Here is a 16,543-nt window from a genome sequence, read left to right on the forward strand (position 1 = left end):
TTAGCTCTTGATAGAGTAGGTATGATCTTTTAGGGATTAATTTAGTGCCAGGGATTATGTTAATGCAAACCTTTGCCTTAGCAATGGAAATTTCTCCTATGGGTGAACCTTATTCATAGCGGCCTCCAGAAACCCAGCAGAGTACAGCTTACCCAAAAGAATGAATGGGCAACCGTGCATATTGGCATTAACCACTACCCGACGGCCGTACGAGTTTATACGAGTGCCTGGCGGCCGTGATGTCCGCCAGGGACTCGGGATCGGCGGCTACAGGGACAAGACGTGGAGCTCTGTGTGTAAACACAGAGATCCATGTCCTGTCAGGGGAGAGAGGAGACCGATCTGTGTCCCTTGTACATAGGGACATAGATCGGTCACCTCCCCCAGTCACCCCCCCTCCACACACAGTTAGAACACAATTTAGGGTACACATTTAACCCCTTCCTTACCCCTTCAATGCCAGTCACATTTATACAGTAATTAGTGCATATTTATAGCACTGATCGCTGTATAAATGTGAATGGCGCCAAAAATGTGTCAAAAGTGTCCGATGTGTCCGCCATAATGTCGCAGTCACGAAAAAAATGCTGATCGCCGCCATTAGTAGTAAAAAAAAATAGAAAATAATAATAATTCTGTCCCCTATTTTGTAAGCGCAATAACTTTTGCGCAAACCAGACGCTTCTTTATTTTTTATTTTTCCCAAAAATATGTAGAAGAATACGTATCGCCTAGACTGAGAAAAAAAAATGTTTTTTAAAAAAAATTGGGCTATTTATTATAGCAACAAGTAAAACATTTTTTTTTTCAAAATTGTCACTCTATTTTTGTTTATAGCGCAAAAAATAAAAACCGCAGAGGCGATCAAATACCACCAAAAGAAAGCTCTATTTGTGGGGAAAAAAGGACGTCAATTTTGTTTGGGAGCCACGTCGCACGACCGCGCAATTGTCTGTTAAAGTGACGCAGTGCCACAAGCTGAAATTTCACCTGGTCAGGAAGGGGTATATGTGCCCAGTAAGGAAGTGGTTAAGAAGAGGATCTGGCAAGGATGTTTTTCAAGCAAGGCTATGTGGCTGCAGGAAGGGCCAAACAGTGAAAATCACTGAAATATGGAAAGAGTTGACTATTTTATACAGCATGATGAAATCATATGGGTGGGAGTGTTAAAGAACAACTGTACTAATGGTACAGCTATCCTTTGAAGTCTGAAATTGTTTGGTAGCTGTGGGTAACAGATTTTTTTTTTTTTCCTTTTAACGGCAGTTGAAAATTAGTCTACTGGTAGAACCTATTTGTTATAATGTCTGTGGTAAGCAGTGGGAGAATTACCAGGAAGTTCTGAGCTGCTGCAGGCAACAAAAATGTACTTCTACCAGGCACTTTGACAAAACAAAAGCCAAATTTAATCCTGGGTAGTCTGTCATGGAACCAAGCTACTGCTGTTTAGCCGTGATTCTATAGGTATAGGTTTCATCTTTCCAGGTTAGAATGAATGACCTTGTCATGTTTCATAGCTTCTAACTCTCCCCAATTTGGAGGCACTCTTTTGAAAACAGATCCCCCTGTCCCTGATGCCTAATATAAAAAGGGAAGTAGCGCTGATAAAAGCCCCAGTGGGTTTAAAAAAAAAAGATAAACTTACATACTCACCTAGGAGGATGTAGCATCGATCTGATGCTGTATCTGTCTCTCACCTCCTCCAAGAGTGAAAACCCAGCTAGTAAAGGTCGCTGATCACTCAGTTCTTGCTCTCAGTCACCAGCACTCTGCTCCTCCGGTGCTCACTACAGCGCTGGGCTGTAGAGGGGGTGGGAGTGGCTGGCTCAGGCTCTCAGCGGCATGCAGAGAGGCTGAACCTACTGCCAGTCAGGCTTCAGGTTGGCCACCGACAACAAAGTTGGGACCGGCTGAGTGACATAAACTGACAGGCCCAGATTCTCAAAGGACTTACGACGGCGTAGCGCCATGTATGCCGTCGTAAGTCCGAATGAGAGCCGTCGTATCTATGCAGCTGATTCTTAGAATCAGTTACGCATAAATTCGGCTAAGATACGAGCGGCGCAAGTCTCTTACGCCGTCGTATCTTAGTTGCATATTTACACTGGCCGATAGGTGGCGCTTCCGTAGATTTACGCGTTGAATATGCCAATGAGCTAGATACGCCGATTGTACGAACGTACGTGTGCCCGGCGTAGCGAGATACGTTGTTTACGTAAGACATACGCCGGCGTAAAGTTACCCCTCATAAAGGGGCAAGTCATGTTAGGTATGGACGTCGGAAACGTACGAACAGCGTCGTGTTTTACATAGTTTGCGTAAGTCGTTCGTGAATGGGGCTGGACGTAATTTACGTTCACGTCGAAAGCATTGACTATTTGCGGCGTAATTTTGAGCATGCGCACTGGGATACGTTCACAGACGGCGCATGCGCCGTTCGTTAAAAACGTCAATCACGTCGGGTCACAATACATTAACATAAAACACGCCCACACTAGCCTACTTTGAATTACACGGGCTTACGCCGGCAAAGTTACGCTACGCTGCCGTAACTTTGGCCGCAAGTTCTTTGAGAATACGGGACCTGCCTCACTAAGTTACGGCGGCGTAGTGTATTTGAGATACGCTACACCTGCCTATAGATAGGCGCGTTTTTGAGAATCTGGCCCATAGTGTTTAGTGTCAGCTGAATACAGGTCATAGGAGTGCACTCCTGTGACCCACAGAAGTAGGGCCAGAAGAGCTTTGGTCCTACTTGTCCTTTACATGATCATTCATGCATTTTACTTCATCATGACCCGTGGTATGGTAAAGGGTGCAAACATTGCCTAAATATTCTGTACTTTTTCCTATCTCAGAGGGTTGGGTGATCAGATTTTTTACTATTTAAAAATAAAGAATTATTTTTAAATACAGAAAATGGACAGAACTCAACATCCATAAAATGTAGAAGTTATGAAAACACACTTCCATGCATTTATGATACAATACTTTCACAACAGGATTCATGCTATAAAGTCACTGGCACCCAGGGCACATTTTCCTAACAATACTGCCCCGTCTTGATTATGGAGGTTCAGAGCCTAGACATTTTATAACTTCCTTAGGTCACCGACAGACCTGGCTGAAACCCAGAGCATGAAGTTATGGTCCCTCATGAGCACTTTCTGCATGTTTTACATTTTCTGGCAGCTGTTCAGAAAGTTATGGATCCTGCAAATGCTGTGTGGGAAAGAAAATGAAAAGACCAGCAATCAGGGTCAAAGGATGGTGTAGTAGCCGTTAAGTGCATTTATATATATATATATATATATATACACATACATATACATACATACATACATACATACATACACACACACACTATATATATATATATATATATATATATATATATATATATATATATATATATATTATATATATATATATACACACACACACACACACACACACACACACAGGTGAAACTCGAAAAATTTGAATATTGTGCAAAAGTAAAATTTATTTCAGGAATGCAACTTAAATGGTGAAACTAATATATGAGATAGACTCATTACATGCAAAGCAAGATAGTTCAAGCCGTGATTTGTCATAATTGTGATGACTATGGCTTACAGCTCATGAAAACCCCAAATCCATATTGTGAAAAGGTGCAATATTCTAGGCTCAAAGTGTCCCACTCTGATCAGATAATTAAGCCATAAGACCTGCAAAGGGTTCCTGAGCCTTTAAATGGTCTCTCAGTCTGGTTCAGTAGGAATCACAATCATGGGAAAGACTACTGACCTGACAGTTGTGCAGAAAACCATCATTGACACTCTCCATAAGGAAGGAAAGCCTCAAAAGGAAATTGCAAAATAAGTGCTGTATCAAAGCACATTAATAGAAAATTATGTGGAAGGGAAAAGTGTGGAAGAAAAAGGTGCACAAGCAGCAGGGATGACCGCAGCCTGGAGAGGATTATCAGGAAAAGGCCATTCAAAAGTGTTGGGGACTTTCACAAGCAGTGGACTGAGGCTGGAGTCAGTGCATCAAGAGCCACCAAGAAAGAAAAAACGCTCAGGGGTGGAAATCTTCAGAATAAATGCTTCCCCCAGGACCACAGGTGCAGGCAATGCACGTGAGATTGCAAAACAAAAGAAAGGATTCTTCTGGACAGCCGCACTCCGAACAAAAGTTGCCTTTATTGTAAAAATCCAAGATAGAAAAACAGCACTACATGTCACAGCATACCGGCAGAGCTGACGCGTTTCACACGCGTTTCACACTGTTTTCAGCGTTTAATCATAGCATCAAGAGCCACCACACAGACGGATCCTGAACATGGGCTTCAAATGTCGTATTCCTCATCAAGCCACTCCTGAACAACAAACAACGTCAGAAGCGTCTTACCTGGGCTAAAGAAAAACGGACCTGATCTGTTGCTCAGTGGTACAAAGTCCTCTTTTCTGATGAGAGCAAATTTTGCATCTCATTTGGAAACCAAGGAGCCAGAGTATGGAGGAAGAATGGAGAGGCACATGCTGCAAGACGCTTGAAGTCCAGTGTAAAGTTTCCACAGTCTGTGTTAAATTGTGGAGCCATGTCATCTGCTGGAGTTGGTCCACCGTGCTTCATTAAGTCCAGGGTCAATGCAGCCGTCTACCAGGAGATTTTGGAGTACTTCATGCTTCCTTCCACAGACAAGCTCTATGGGGATGCTGACTTCATTTTCCAGCAAGACTTGGCACCTGCCCACACTGCCAAAATCACCAAAACCTGGTTCAATGACCGTGGGATTACTGTGCTTGATTGGCCAGCAAAATCGCCTGACCAGAATCCCATTGAGAATCTATGGGGCATTGCCAAGATAAAGATGAGAGACATGAGACTGAACAATGCAGAAGAGCTGAAGGCCGCTATAGAAGCATCCTGGTCTTCCATAACACCTCAGCAGTGCCACAGGCTTATATCTTCCATGCCACGCCACATTGAGGCAGCAATTGCTGCAAAAGGGGCCCAAACCAAGTACTGAGTACATATGCATGCTTATACTTTTCAGAGGTCCAATATTGTTCTATGTACAATCCTTGTTTTATTGATTGCATGTAATATTCTAATTTTCTGAGATTGTGGATTTGGGGTTTTCATAAGCTGTAAGCCATAATCATCACAATTATGACAAATCACGGCTTGAACTATTGTGCTTTGCATGTAATGAGTCTATCTCATATATTAGTTTCACCTTTTAAGTTGCATTTGTGAAATAAATGAATTTTTGAACGATATTCAAATTTTTCAAGTTTCACCTGTATATCAAAACCTATTCAGTACATTTCTGCAATACGTGCACATTTCCCCATGTTTTGTCTCTTTAAAAATGCTGCAAGAAAAAAAAATGTACCTGTTGACCCAGCCAGAAATCCATTGAGATCCTAGCTTTCTGTAGTGAGCCCACAATGTTGCCTCTGCTGCACTGGAATCCCAATCAGAGTTGTCAGTGCTCCCTGAGTTCTCGTCTGCTGTATTACAGAACATCTCCCAAATAGGTTATAGAGATGGGGAGAGGGTGAGGTTCCATAATCCAGCAGGGAAGGATTTCAGTGCAGCAGATTAAGTGCTGTCCATTCACAAAAGATTAAGGGAGCGTACTAGCTTTCTGGCAGGATCAACAAGACATTTTCTATACTTGCAGCATTTTTAAGGAGACATAGTTGGGGAAAGGTGCATGTAGAGATGTACTTAAAATTGTGTTTTATACTTTGCCCTGGCATATACTTTAATTCATCTAACTTGGCAGTCAGGTTTAGGAAGTCTTGGTGAGGCCTACAACAGTAAGTCTAGAACAAAAGCAGCAAAAAAAACTGTTAAAGTTTGCAAAAATCTTTGCAATGTTACCCGGAGGGGGTGTTTCTCAACTAACTGGGGAAGCAATACAAGGGAAATACAATGAAGCAGCAGGAGGACACAAGAAATGTAAGTATCAACAGGTCATAGTTGTTACATAGTTACATAGTAAGTGAGGTTGAAAAAAAAAAACAAGTCCATCACGTGTATGATTATATGTCAGTATTACCTTGTATATCCCTGTATGTTGTGGTTGTTCAGGTGCTTATCTAATAGTTTCTTGAAACCATCAATGCCCCCCGCTGAGACCACCGCCTGTGGAAGGGAATTCCACATTCTTGCTGCTCTTACAGTAAAGAACCCTTTATGCAGTTTAAGGTTAAACCTCTTTTCTTCTAATTTTTCAATGAGTGGCCACGTGTTTTGTTAAACTACCTTCCACAAAAAAGTTTTATCCCTATTGTGGGGTCACCAGTACGGTATTTGTAAATTGAAATCATATCCCCTCTCAAACGTCTCTTCTCCAGAGAGAATAAGTTCAGTGCTCGCAACCTTTCCTCATAACTATAATTCTCCAGACCCTTTATTAGCTTTGTTGCTCTTCTTTGTACTCTCTCCATTGTTCTTTCAAGAGAACCCATTGTTTTGCCCTAAATGGGGCAACATGACAAATGCATCTATAAAGGCATATGCGCCAAGATTATCATTCCTTCGCTACCTGGTGGGTCTCTGACAACTCTCTGGAACAAGCATACTTGCATAATCTAACATGCAAATACTCGCTTGGGGCCAGTGACTCACTTAACAGTAAGGACAGGATATAGAGGACAGGCCGAAACTGCTCTTTAACCACTTGCCGTGGCCGCACCGTCGAAATACGTCCACAAGGTGGCTCTCCTAGGCGAGATCACGTTATATGACGTCCTGCCTATTAGCCGCCACTAGGGGCGCACGCGCGCCGCCGGAGGCGCGCGCGCGCCCCCCGCTCGCCCCCGACTCCCGTGCGTGTGCCCGGCGGGCGCGATCGCCGCCGGGCACACGCGATCGCTCGGTACAGAGCGGGGAACGGGAGCTGTGTGTGTAAACACACAGCTCTCGTTCCTGTCAGCAGGGGAAATGCTGATTTTCTGTTCATACAATGTATGAACAGAAGATCAGTGTTTCCCCTAGTGAGGCCACCCCCCCCCCCACAGTAAGAACACACCCAGGCATACTTAACCCCTTCCCCGCCCCCTAGTGTTAACCCCTTCACTGCCAGTGGCATTTTTATAGTAATCTAATGCATTTTTATAGCACTGATCGCTATAAAAATGCCAATGGTCCCAAAAATGTGTCAAAAATGTCCGAAGTGTCCGCCATAATGTCGCAATACCGAAAAAAAAATCGCTGATCGCCGCCATTACTAGTAAAAAAAAATATTAATAAAAATGCCATAAAAATACCCCCTATTTTGTAAACGCTATAACTTTTGCGCAAACCAATCAATAAACGCTTATTGCGATTTTTTTTTACGAAAAATATGTAGAAGAATACGTATCGGCCTAAACTGAGGAAAAAAAATGTTTTTTTATATATTTTTGGGGGATATTTATTACAGCAAAAAGTAAAAAATATTCATTTTTTTCAAAATTGTCGTTCTATTTTTGTTTATAGCGCAAAAAATAAAAAACGCAGAGGTGATCAAATTCCACCAAAAGAAAGCTCTATTTGTGGGAAAAAAAGGACGCCAATTTTGTTTGGGAGCCACGTCGCACGACCGCGCAATTGTCTGTTAAAGCGACGCAGTCCCGAATCGCAAAAAGTACTCTGGTCTTTGGGCAGCAATATGGTCCGGGGGGTAAGTGGTTAAAAGTTAAGTCAGCAAAGGCAGTCGCCACATGTCTATCCGAACAGGTTCCACTCACGATTTACTACAGATATTGGTCGAAAAGCATTTTGACATTTAGTAGCCTGACGTGAATAATTACAAAATAATTCATAAGTCTTTCTTCAGATTCCACCATGATTTTTCATGACGTGTTTTACTAAAAGATAAAATGAAAGCCCCATATGCTCAATGCGGAATGTTTAGATAATCTAGTTGAATAGCTTCCTACTGTCAAGATGCACTTCATTTATGAAGGATTTGAAAAATAGCTTTTTCACTAGTGCTGGGGGAAGATTTAATGGACCACTTGGTATATCATCACTGTGCCCATATGACATTACCATAACCAAACTAGGTTGAGTGGTCAGATCAAGAAATAATTGTGTCTAAGCTGTGGCCTTGGCATGGCTTGACTGACTAGAAAATCTTGGAGGAGAAAACAATAGACAGTATGGTATAATACACAGTCATTAATGTTCTCCTTGGATAAGGTCAGCTTCAGGAGTGCTTGCTTCTTTGGGCATCTATAAACCTATATAATTGGTCTAAAAAGTACCATATTTTGCCACTGCTCTAAAGAAACCCCAAGCAGGGTTTCAATCCTCTACATCAGGAATCTCCAAAACTATGGTCCTCCAGTTCAGGAACTACAATTCCCATCATGCTTAGTCATGTCTGTGAATGTCAGAGTTTAACAATGCCTCTTGGGAAATGTAGTCCAGCTGGAGGGCCTTAGTCTGGAGATCCCTGCTCTATATTATGGATAGTCTTATAAATGCCCACACTATTATTGCATAATAAGCTAGAGAAGCCTTTCCCAACTAGGGTTCCTTCAGAGGTTGTGAGGGGTTCCTTGAGAAATTCAAGTGATACTAAATGCATTTTTTGAAGCGATTTGTGGCTACTAAACAAATCAATATTCAATAAAATTCTGATGCGAAGATAGACTTAAAGATGCACTGTGAGTGCCTGGCATGAAAAAAGATAAAAATCAATCCAACCCAAAGCAATAACCTTTGCATAAACAATGGTATCCATGCAAGCATAATATTTCATTCAAATATGCTACATTTAATATAAACCATTGTTCATTTGTCATCCTAACTGGTAACCTATGAAAAGAAGAAGCAGCATACTTATTTGCAAACACATACAATAAATAATAAAAGTGTAAAGCAGGTTTCTTCTGAGGTTTTTCTGAACTATTCTGCTTCAGTTTGGTGATTTTGCAGATGGTATGTGGATAATGCAGATGCAAGAACATGAGAGTACTAGATATTTTCAGTATAACTAGAGATATTAGAAGTAATTTATTATTTCAATAAATGGCTTTGATTCCCATCCAGGAAAAAAAAAAAACAGATAACATTTTTCTGTTCAACTATCAACATGCAGCTTTGCAAGGCATGCTGGGAAATGCACTCTGCTTACTTTAGCTGTCAATTGGCAATGCATGTTAAAAAAATATATACAGTATCTCACAAAAGTGATTACACCCCTCACATTTTTGTAAATATTTTATTATACCTTTTCATGTGACAACACTGAAGAAATGACACTTTGCTACAATGTAAAGTAGTGAGTGTACAGCTTGTATAACAGTGTAAATTGTCTGTCCCCTCAAAACAACTCAACACATGCCCATAAATGTCTAAACCGCTGGCAACAAAAGTGAGTACACCCCTAAGTCAACATTTCCAAATTGGGCCCAATTAGCCATTTTTCCTCCCCGGTGTCATGTGACTCGTTAGTGTTACAAGGTCTCAGGTGTGAATGGGGAGCAGGTGTGTTAAATGTTGGTGTTATCGCTCTCACTCCCTCATACTGGTCACCGGAAGTTCAAAATGGCACCTCATGGCAAAGAACTCGGAGGATCTGAAAAAAATAATTGTTGCTCTACATAAAGATGGCCTAGGCTATAAGAAGATTGCCAAGACCCTGAAACTGACCATACGCTGCACACTGCATCAAATTGGCCTGCATGGTTGTCATCCCAGAAGGAAGCCTCTTCTAAAGCTGATGCACAAGAAAGCAGACGACAAACAGAACAAGGACATGGATTACTGGAACCGTGTCCTGTGGTCTGACCAAGATAAACTTATTTGGTTCAGATGGTGTCAAGCGTGTGTGGCAAGGAAAAGTGAGGAGTACAAAGACAAGTGTGTCTTGTCTACAGTCAAGCACTGTGGTGGGAGTGTCATGGTCTGGGGCTGCATGAGTGCTGCCGGGACTGGGGAGCTACAGTTCATTGAGGGAACCCTGAATGCCAACATGTACTGTGACATTCTAAAGCAGAGCATGATCCCCTCCCTTTGGAGAAGTGGAAGAGGACTCCAATAGCATCCTGTGAAGCTCTGGTGAACTCCATGCCCAAGAGGGTTAGGGCAGTGTTGGAAAATAATGGTGGCCACACAAAATATTTACACTTTGGGCCCAATTTGGACATTTTCACTTAAAGTGGAGGTTCACCCAAAAAAAGCAACTTTAGTCTATCCTTATCAGTGCACCATATACAAACACATATGGCCAATATTTTTTATAGTGCTGTTTTAATTACCCTGATTCAGATGTCTGTAAGATGCACTTCCGGGTTTTCCTCCTGCGGGAGTGGGCGTTTCTGCTGTTTTCTGCCGACGCCGCTGTGTTTGCTGGGATGTCTCCTGGGAGAAGTGTCATCATTCCCAGGAGACAATGCGTAACGCCGTCCAGCGAAATCTCTCGAGATTTCACTCGTCACGTGACTCATCAAGCTGGTCACGTGACGAGGGCGAATCCAATTCCGCCATCTTAAATCAGGGCACACAGTTGAATAGATGGCAATAGGAAGTGTTGACTGAGTGTGCGAGATAGAGCGGTGACGCGCATTCACCGTATCCCGGAAGTCCGTGCTTGTGGGCTTCACAATGCCCACAAGCAAAATGGAAAATGGCAAGATCGTTTTTTAAAAGTTAATATTTCATACGAAAACTGACGGGGGATGATTTACAGCGCCAAACTAGTGAGTACTAAAATGTAATCAGGAACACCATTGAATAAATATAAAGAGAAAAAAAACGTCGGACCGCGGAACCTCCGCTTTAATGGCTGTGTGTTGAGTTATTTTGAGGGGACAGCAAATTTACACTGTTATACAAGCTGCACACTCACTACTTTTCATTGTAGCAAAGTGTAATTTCTTCAGTGTTGTCATTTGAACAAATATAAAATATTTAACAAAATGTGAGGGGTGTACTCACTTTTGTGAGATACTGTACATGCACTGGGCTTGTAGCTCTGTGTTCCTAGTAACCTCAGGAAAACTACAGCAGATCAACCACAATCATCCCTACTTGTAAGAAATCCATTTGATGGCCTTTACATCTGATGGTACCTTTGGACATCCTGGCTATGGTTTGGTGTTGGTTCAATAAACTCGTATGGGAGCAAAGGTCACTGAGGCTTATGTATCCAGAAAAAAATCCAGCAGCAACTTAAAGTGGTTGCAAACCTCAGACATGAAATATGAACAAAGCATATGACTCTTTAAGTGTGTGCTTGTTGCAATTAAGAGCGCAAAGTGTAATTTTTGTCTGCGGATTTGTTCCTCTGCTATTAGCATGAATCACTTCTAACAAGTTTTCCTGACACCAAGAGAAAAATAGTGACAGGGGAGGGAGGGATATCCAGCTGATTGACAGCCTCAGATCTCTTCCTGTATGCTGTGTGAAGGGGGGGGGGTGTTTCTTCCTCCAATCAGCTGTCAGAGCTCTCCTCACTGAGCTCTGCAGAGTGTAACTTCATCTACCCTCCCCCTTTTTCTGAACTCTTAAACAAGCTTATAAATTCAGCACTGTGTGCAGACTAAACCCCTGTTTTTACGCATACTGTTAGATAGGTTGATTTGGTGGTCAGCGGCTGGCCGGTGAGTAAAGCTTGGATCTTTCCTTGGATTTATCCTTGGTCTTGTTTATATTATAAATTCAGCACTTGCAACATATGTAGAGAAGACCTCAGATAAACAGGTACAACTTATGTCAGAGGATTTGTTTCAACTCTGTGCATGAGGTTAGTCACTTTACTGGGTATACGGAAGGGTTTACAATCACTAACTATAACTGATTAATCTATTAGTTTGACAGCAGGGTCACAATGTTTAAATCAAGTACCCAATCGTGCGAAGGAGAATTTAAAAAATGGAAATGGCCCCTTGCCATCATTGGAATATTGAATCAATCGAACACTGCAGCAAGAAAACATTCTCCACCTTTTGTAAATCAACCAACCTGATGAAATCAAACAAGCAAGCTACAAACTATCACATGATCGCAAACACACCTCTGACCCACGACTGATGATGTGAAAGGATATTACAATTGTTTAGCTCATTTGTTCTAATAGACAACACAGTACAGAAGTAATGTGAGTGCAGTTTTAAAGCCTATGTCCAGCCAAAATGTTTTTTTCCTGCTTTTGGATAGTTGCAGCGATTTCCAATTTCTGTCATGTTATCATTTCTGTCTGTGACCCCCATTGGGGAGATTCTCCCGCTCTATCCAAAATAAAATAAAAGATTTTGACTGGAGTTTAGATCTTATTTGGACTGCTGCTGGTTGACGGTGAACCCCACCTGCAAGCCTCTTCTGGCATGATATGTCTGAGGGGGTTTGGCTGCTTGGAGTGTTGTGGTTTCAATACAGCAACTTGACAACCATGTTATGTGGATAGGTCACTTTAGAGGCAACCTGACCTGAACTGAAACATAAGGTAATGTCAGCACTGTGGAGTGGGCTCCTTGCCGCTCACTACCTATGTTAGTCTTCAAACTTGATCTCTGTAGCAGCTCATTAAAGCCAGAAAGGCTCAGAGCCTAGCTGCATGTAGGTTTAAAATCCACAAATGAGAAGACACGTGAACCATATTAAAGTGATTTGTACCTAAAAAACGAAATTAGGCCGGGTTCACACTGGTATGACAAACGCTCCGACATTGGGAGCTCATGTCGCATGACGTGTGAAAATCAATGTTTCCCTATGGGAGCCGTCTTAACTGGTCCGACACAAGTCGGTCCGACTTTGAAAATGCTCCCTGTACTACTTTGGTCCGACATTGATCCTACTTCAGCCCATTGAATATCATTGAAGTTGGATCAAAGTAGGATCCTTGTCCTAAGCATCCGACGTTGACATCCGACATGTGATTACAGCAGCAGTAAAAGGAATTTATCCCACACTGGGATTATTTTGATTGGTCAAAAGAAAAGTCAGACTATCACAAAGTCGGATCAAAGTAGTATCCTGTTTATGAAAGTCGGATGGATGTAAGACCGATGTAGGACTGATGTCGCAGAGCAAAGTAAGATGAACGTTGTGTCGTACCAGTGTGAGCCCAGCCTGAGACTCATTTTACCACCCCAACAAAATGACATACTGTAGGTAAATGGTAATTGGGGGCCTAATAAAATAACCTTTCTACCAGAAAACAGGACCCTGGACTTCCTCTGGCAAGTCAGAAAGTAATCAATACAATGGCACTGGTCACAAGGTCTGAGGATATTCTGGTAGAGCCAACCAATTGGTGAACATTCTAAATGGTAATGCTCCCGATGCAGAGACCTTTTGGCTGGAGGCCTCAGGGGGCTCCAATGTCCTGTTTTCTTAGCAAGAGATTCATTTTCAGACCATCAATTTTCATGTACATATAGGGGTTGATTTACTAAACCTCGAGAGTGCAAAATCTGATGCAGCTCTGCATAGAAACCAATCAATCGGCTTCCAGGTTTTTTGACAAAGCTCAATTGAACAAGCTGAAGCGGATTGGCTACCATAATATCAGCTGCACCAGATATTACACTCTCCCGTTTTAGTAAATCAACCCCACAATGTTCACCTAAGCAGTAAGCCTAGGTTTCGCATGTGAATCGTACCACATTCCTGTGATAATCCCATGTGATTCTGTGCAATGTAATTTGAGCCCATTCACTTTTGATAGCTCAAATCGCACCGCATCCAAACAATGCAAACACCTTTATTATAGCCACACTGGAATTGGATCGCATTGGTGTTTATACTCATGCGATCCGGTTCAGACAAATGCACTGGGTTTGTGACCTGCTGTTGGGGTGTCAGTAACTTTTAATTGACACCTGCAGAACACAGTGCAAATGCGATGCAGTGGGGAAACGCTCATGAGTTTCCTGCACTACATCAGCGTGGACCAGGGCTAAAACAAGTATAGAGACACTTTAAATCATATTAAAGATATGAAAAGTAGGGCCTGTCTGAAAACGTTTACTAAGATTTGGCAACCCTGGCTTGATATTGCAAACTCCTTTTGGAAAGACACCCCGCTCTCCCAGCCATAGCGGGCTATTGTCCTGAGTTGAGAAGACATGTCTGTGGGGTGCTGGGTGGCAAGGTGGTTGGTTTGGTGTGTTTTGGATCTGGTTGGGGGTGTGGCTGGGCAGTGAGGTGAGACTGATTGTGTGCATGTGTGTATGGGTGCGTGCTAGAATAAGACTAACTTTGCATTCACACCTGAGCGTTTTGTCGCCTGAAGCGCGACGCTCAAAAACGCTAGAGGGGAAAAAATACATTATTCCCTATGGAGATGGTTCACATCTCCACTGCAAAACGCCCGATGCCGAACGCCTGAACCTCAAACAAGTTCCGGACCCTTTTTTGTCGCGCGTATCGGGTGGTTTGGACGTTTTTAAAGCGTTTCCATTTCCCATAGAAAGTAATGGAAACGCTCGATTCAAGCGACTAGCGCGATAACGAGCGTTTGCTACGGGCGTTTCGTCGCTTTAATCAATAGAACATTTCACTCAGGCAGAAGATAAAAAAAATCTACCAACATAGCAACAAGTGATGTAAAGATGATAATTTTTCCTATTGGCTAAAATAAAAAACGTCGAAGTACAAAAACGTCGGACGACGCTGTATGCAAACGCGCAAATAAGCATGAATACGCGCGACAAAACGCCAAAAAAAAACGCCCGAAAAAACGACCAAACGACCTACGCTCAGGTGTGAATGCAGCCTAACTGTTGTTATGTATCTCTACTGCCTATTCTGCTATGACTTAATGTGGTGGGGCCCTAGATGATCCACTTTGACTAACCTGTCTCACTTGTTGTGTTTTTGAATTTCCTCCGTTGAGGAAATGGGGTTTAAAATAGTCTCAGGTTATCATTTAACCCTGCAATAATAATATTCTTCTGCACTGATTTATACACGGATAATTGTAAATGCAGAAAATCAATAAACAAACTTAAAAAAAAAAAAATATATGAAAAGTAGACTGACTGATCACAGTGATCAACTATATGCTTGCTTTTATCCAATCTACACTAAAAAGATGATGTCTGAGAGCTGCTATTTGCTTTGGACAACGCTGTTTTTTTTTATGTTTTTATATGAGACCCATGTTAAACCTGATCCATGCAAAAACTTTTATTTTAGGGTATGTATTATTAACAAAATGTATACAAAATGTATACTGCAAACTGGCTGAATTCCCTGCCAATCACGCAATGCTGGCATTAGCCAAAAGTGCCAAGATTATCTGTGAGATAAACTCCTTTGAGTTGCTCAGCCTCAATCAGTCCTAGCTTACTAGCCACATTTAGAGGGAAGGGCACCCCCCTACAACAACATAGCACACAATCACAGGCTGTGTGCTGGAGCTCCTTCCCCTGTCATCTTTTTACCTCTTGGTGTCAGGAAAATGTGTTCGATGTGATTTATGCCGATATCAGGAGTGAAGAAGCATACAGAAATGACACACAGTGCTCTGAATTGAGACAAGTACACACTATAGAGGGATATGCTTTGTACATATTTCATGTCTGAGGTTTACAACAACTTTAAAGAAAACCTGCAATGAGCAAAATATGGAACAAGGTCATTGCTGGCCTCTTCAAAGTGCTAGCTGTCTGGATGACTTTTGTTTCTTCCCTCAGCCAGGCAATTACCATTTTAAGAAGGAATCATCAGTTATGTCAGTCTTAACATTTTTTTTTTTTTTTTAAAAGGTCTCCTTGAAAATTATAGTTCTACATTGGAGTTCAATATGTCCCATGGCTGGTGTATACCAGGGAACTGTGAACAGACTACCTTGCAGTTGAAACCATGAATTATGAAAATTTACTACACATAGTGAAATGCTACAATTACAGCGTGCTGTAGGGACTCTGTTTCCTGTTTCATTACACTAGGACTGCAAAGTAGACAAGGAAAAACTTTACCGGCCTACCCATCGTGCCCCTCTTCCCAGGAACTCCAGGCAAACCCTGTATGGAAACAAAAGCAGAAGGCTTGGGTTACAAGATGACAAAGAAGCCTATGTGCACAGCCAACGTAGAAGAAGCCTAGAAAGAAAAACACAAAGGAGGCCGCACTTCCACCTCCACATAAAAGGTGCTGAGAGAAGCGGCAGCGCCATCGTTTTACCAGGCTTAGCCTGCATTATACTCCATATTACAGAAAATATGCATTTAATGATAGGGATTAGGAAGACCAACACTAACAACTAAATCTTTTCAATGACTGATAAATGGAAAATTCCCCAATATGCCAGGATTCAGATTAAAGTAGCAGTTAATTTAAACCTAATGTACAACCAAATTTTATATTAAAAAGCAAGTAGGAACATTTATAGATGCACAGAAAAAAAGTTTCCAGGGAGAATCAGAAGTGAGAATACTTGACTCTGAACTCTAGGCCTAACAAACAGAATTTAAAGTATAAATAAGGAAAAACTTATATTTAGAATTGGATAGAATTGTGAGGGGTTGGAACCTCAAGTTAGGTTTTTATTGCTGTCTATGTCCCCATTAGTGTGCATTCATACCTGCAAACGCACTCACAC

The 16,543-nt window shown here is 41.9% G+C and overlaps 1 protein-coding gene across 2 annotated transcripts in view; it reads right to left on the reverse strand.

The window, feature by feature from the left end:
* The window catches only part of COL27A1 (collagen type XXVII alpha 1 chain), a 540,002-nt gene that overhangs the window by 362,695 nt on the left and 160,764 nt on the right, over positions 1 to 16,543 (reverse strand). For both annotated transcript variants that reach the window (XM_040324820.1, XM_040324819.1), the window contains exon 12: positions 15,921 to 15,965. In XM_040324820.1, the coding sequence (XP_040180754.1) occupies positions 15,921 to 15,965 (45 nt within the window). The remainder of the gene's footprint in view (positions 1 to 15,920; positions 15,966 to 16,543) is intronic.

Source organism: Rana temporaria, chromosome 9 (assembly GCF_905171775.1).
Source record: "Rana temporaria chromosome 9, aRanTem1.1, whole genome shotgun sequence".
NCBI classification, from domain to species: Eukaryota; Metazoa; Chordata; class Amphibia; order Anura; family Ranidae; genus Rana; species Rana temporaria.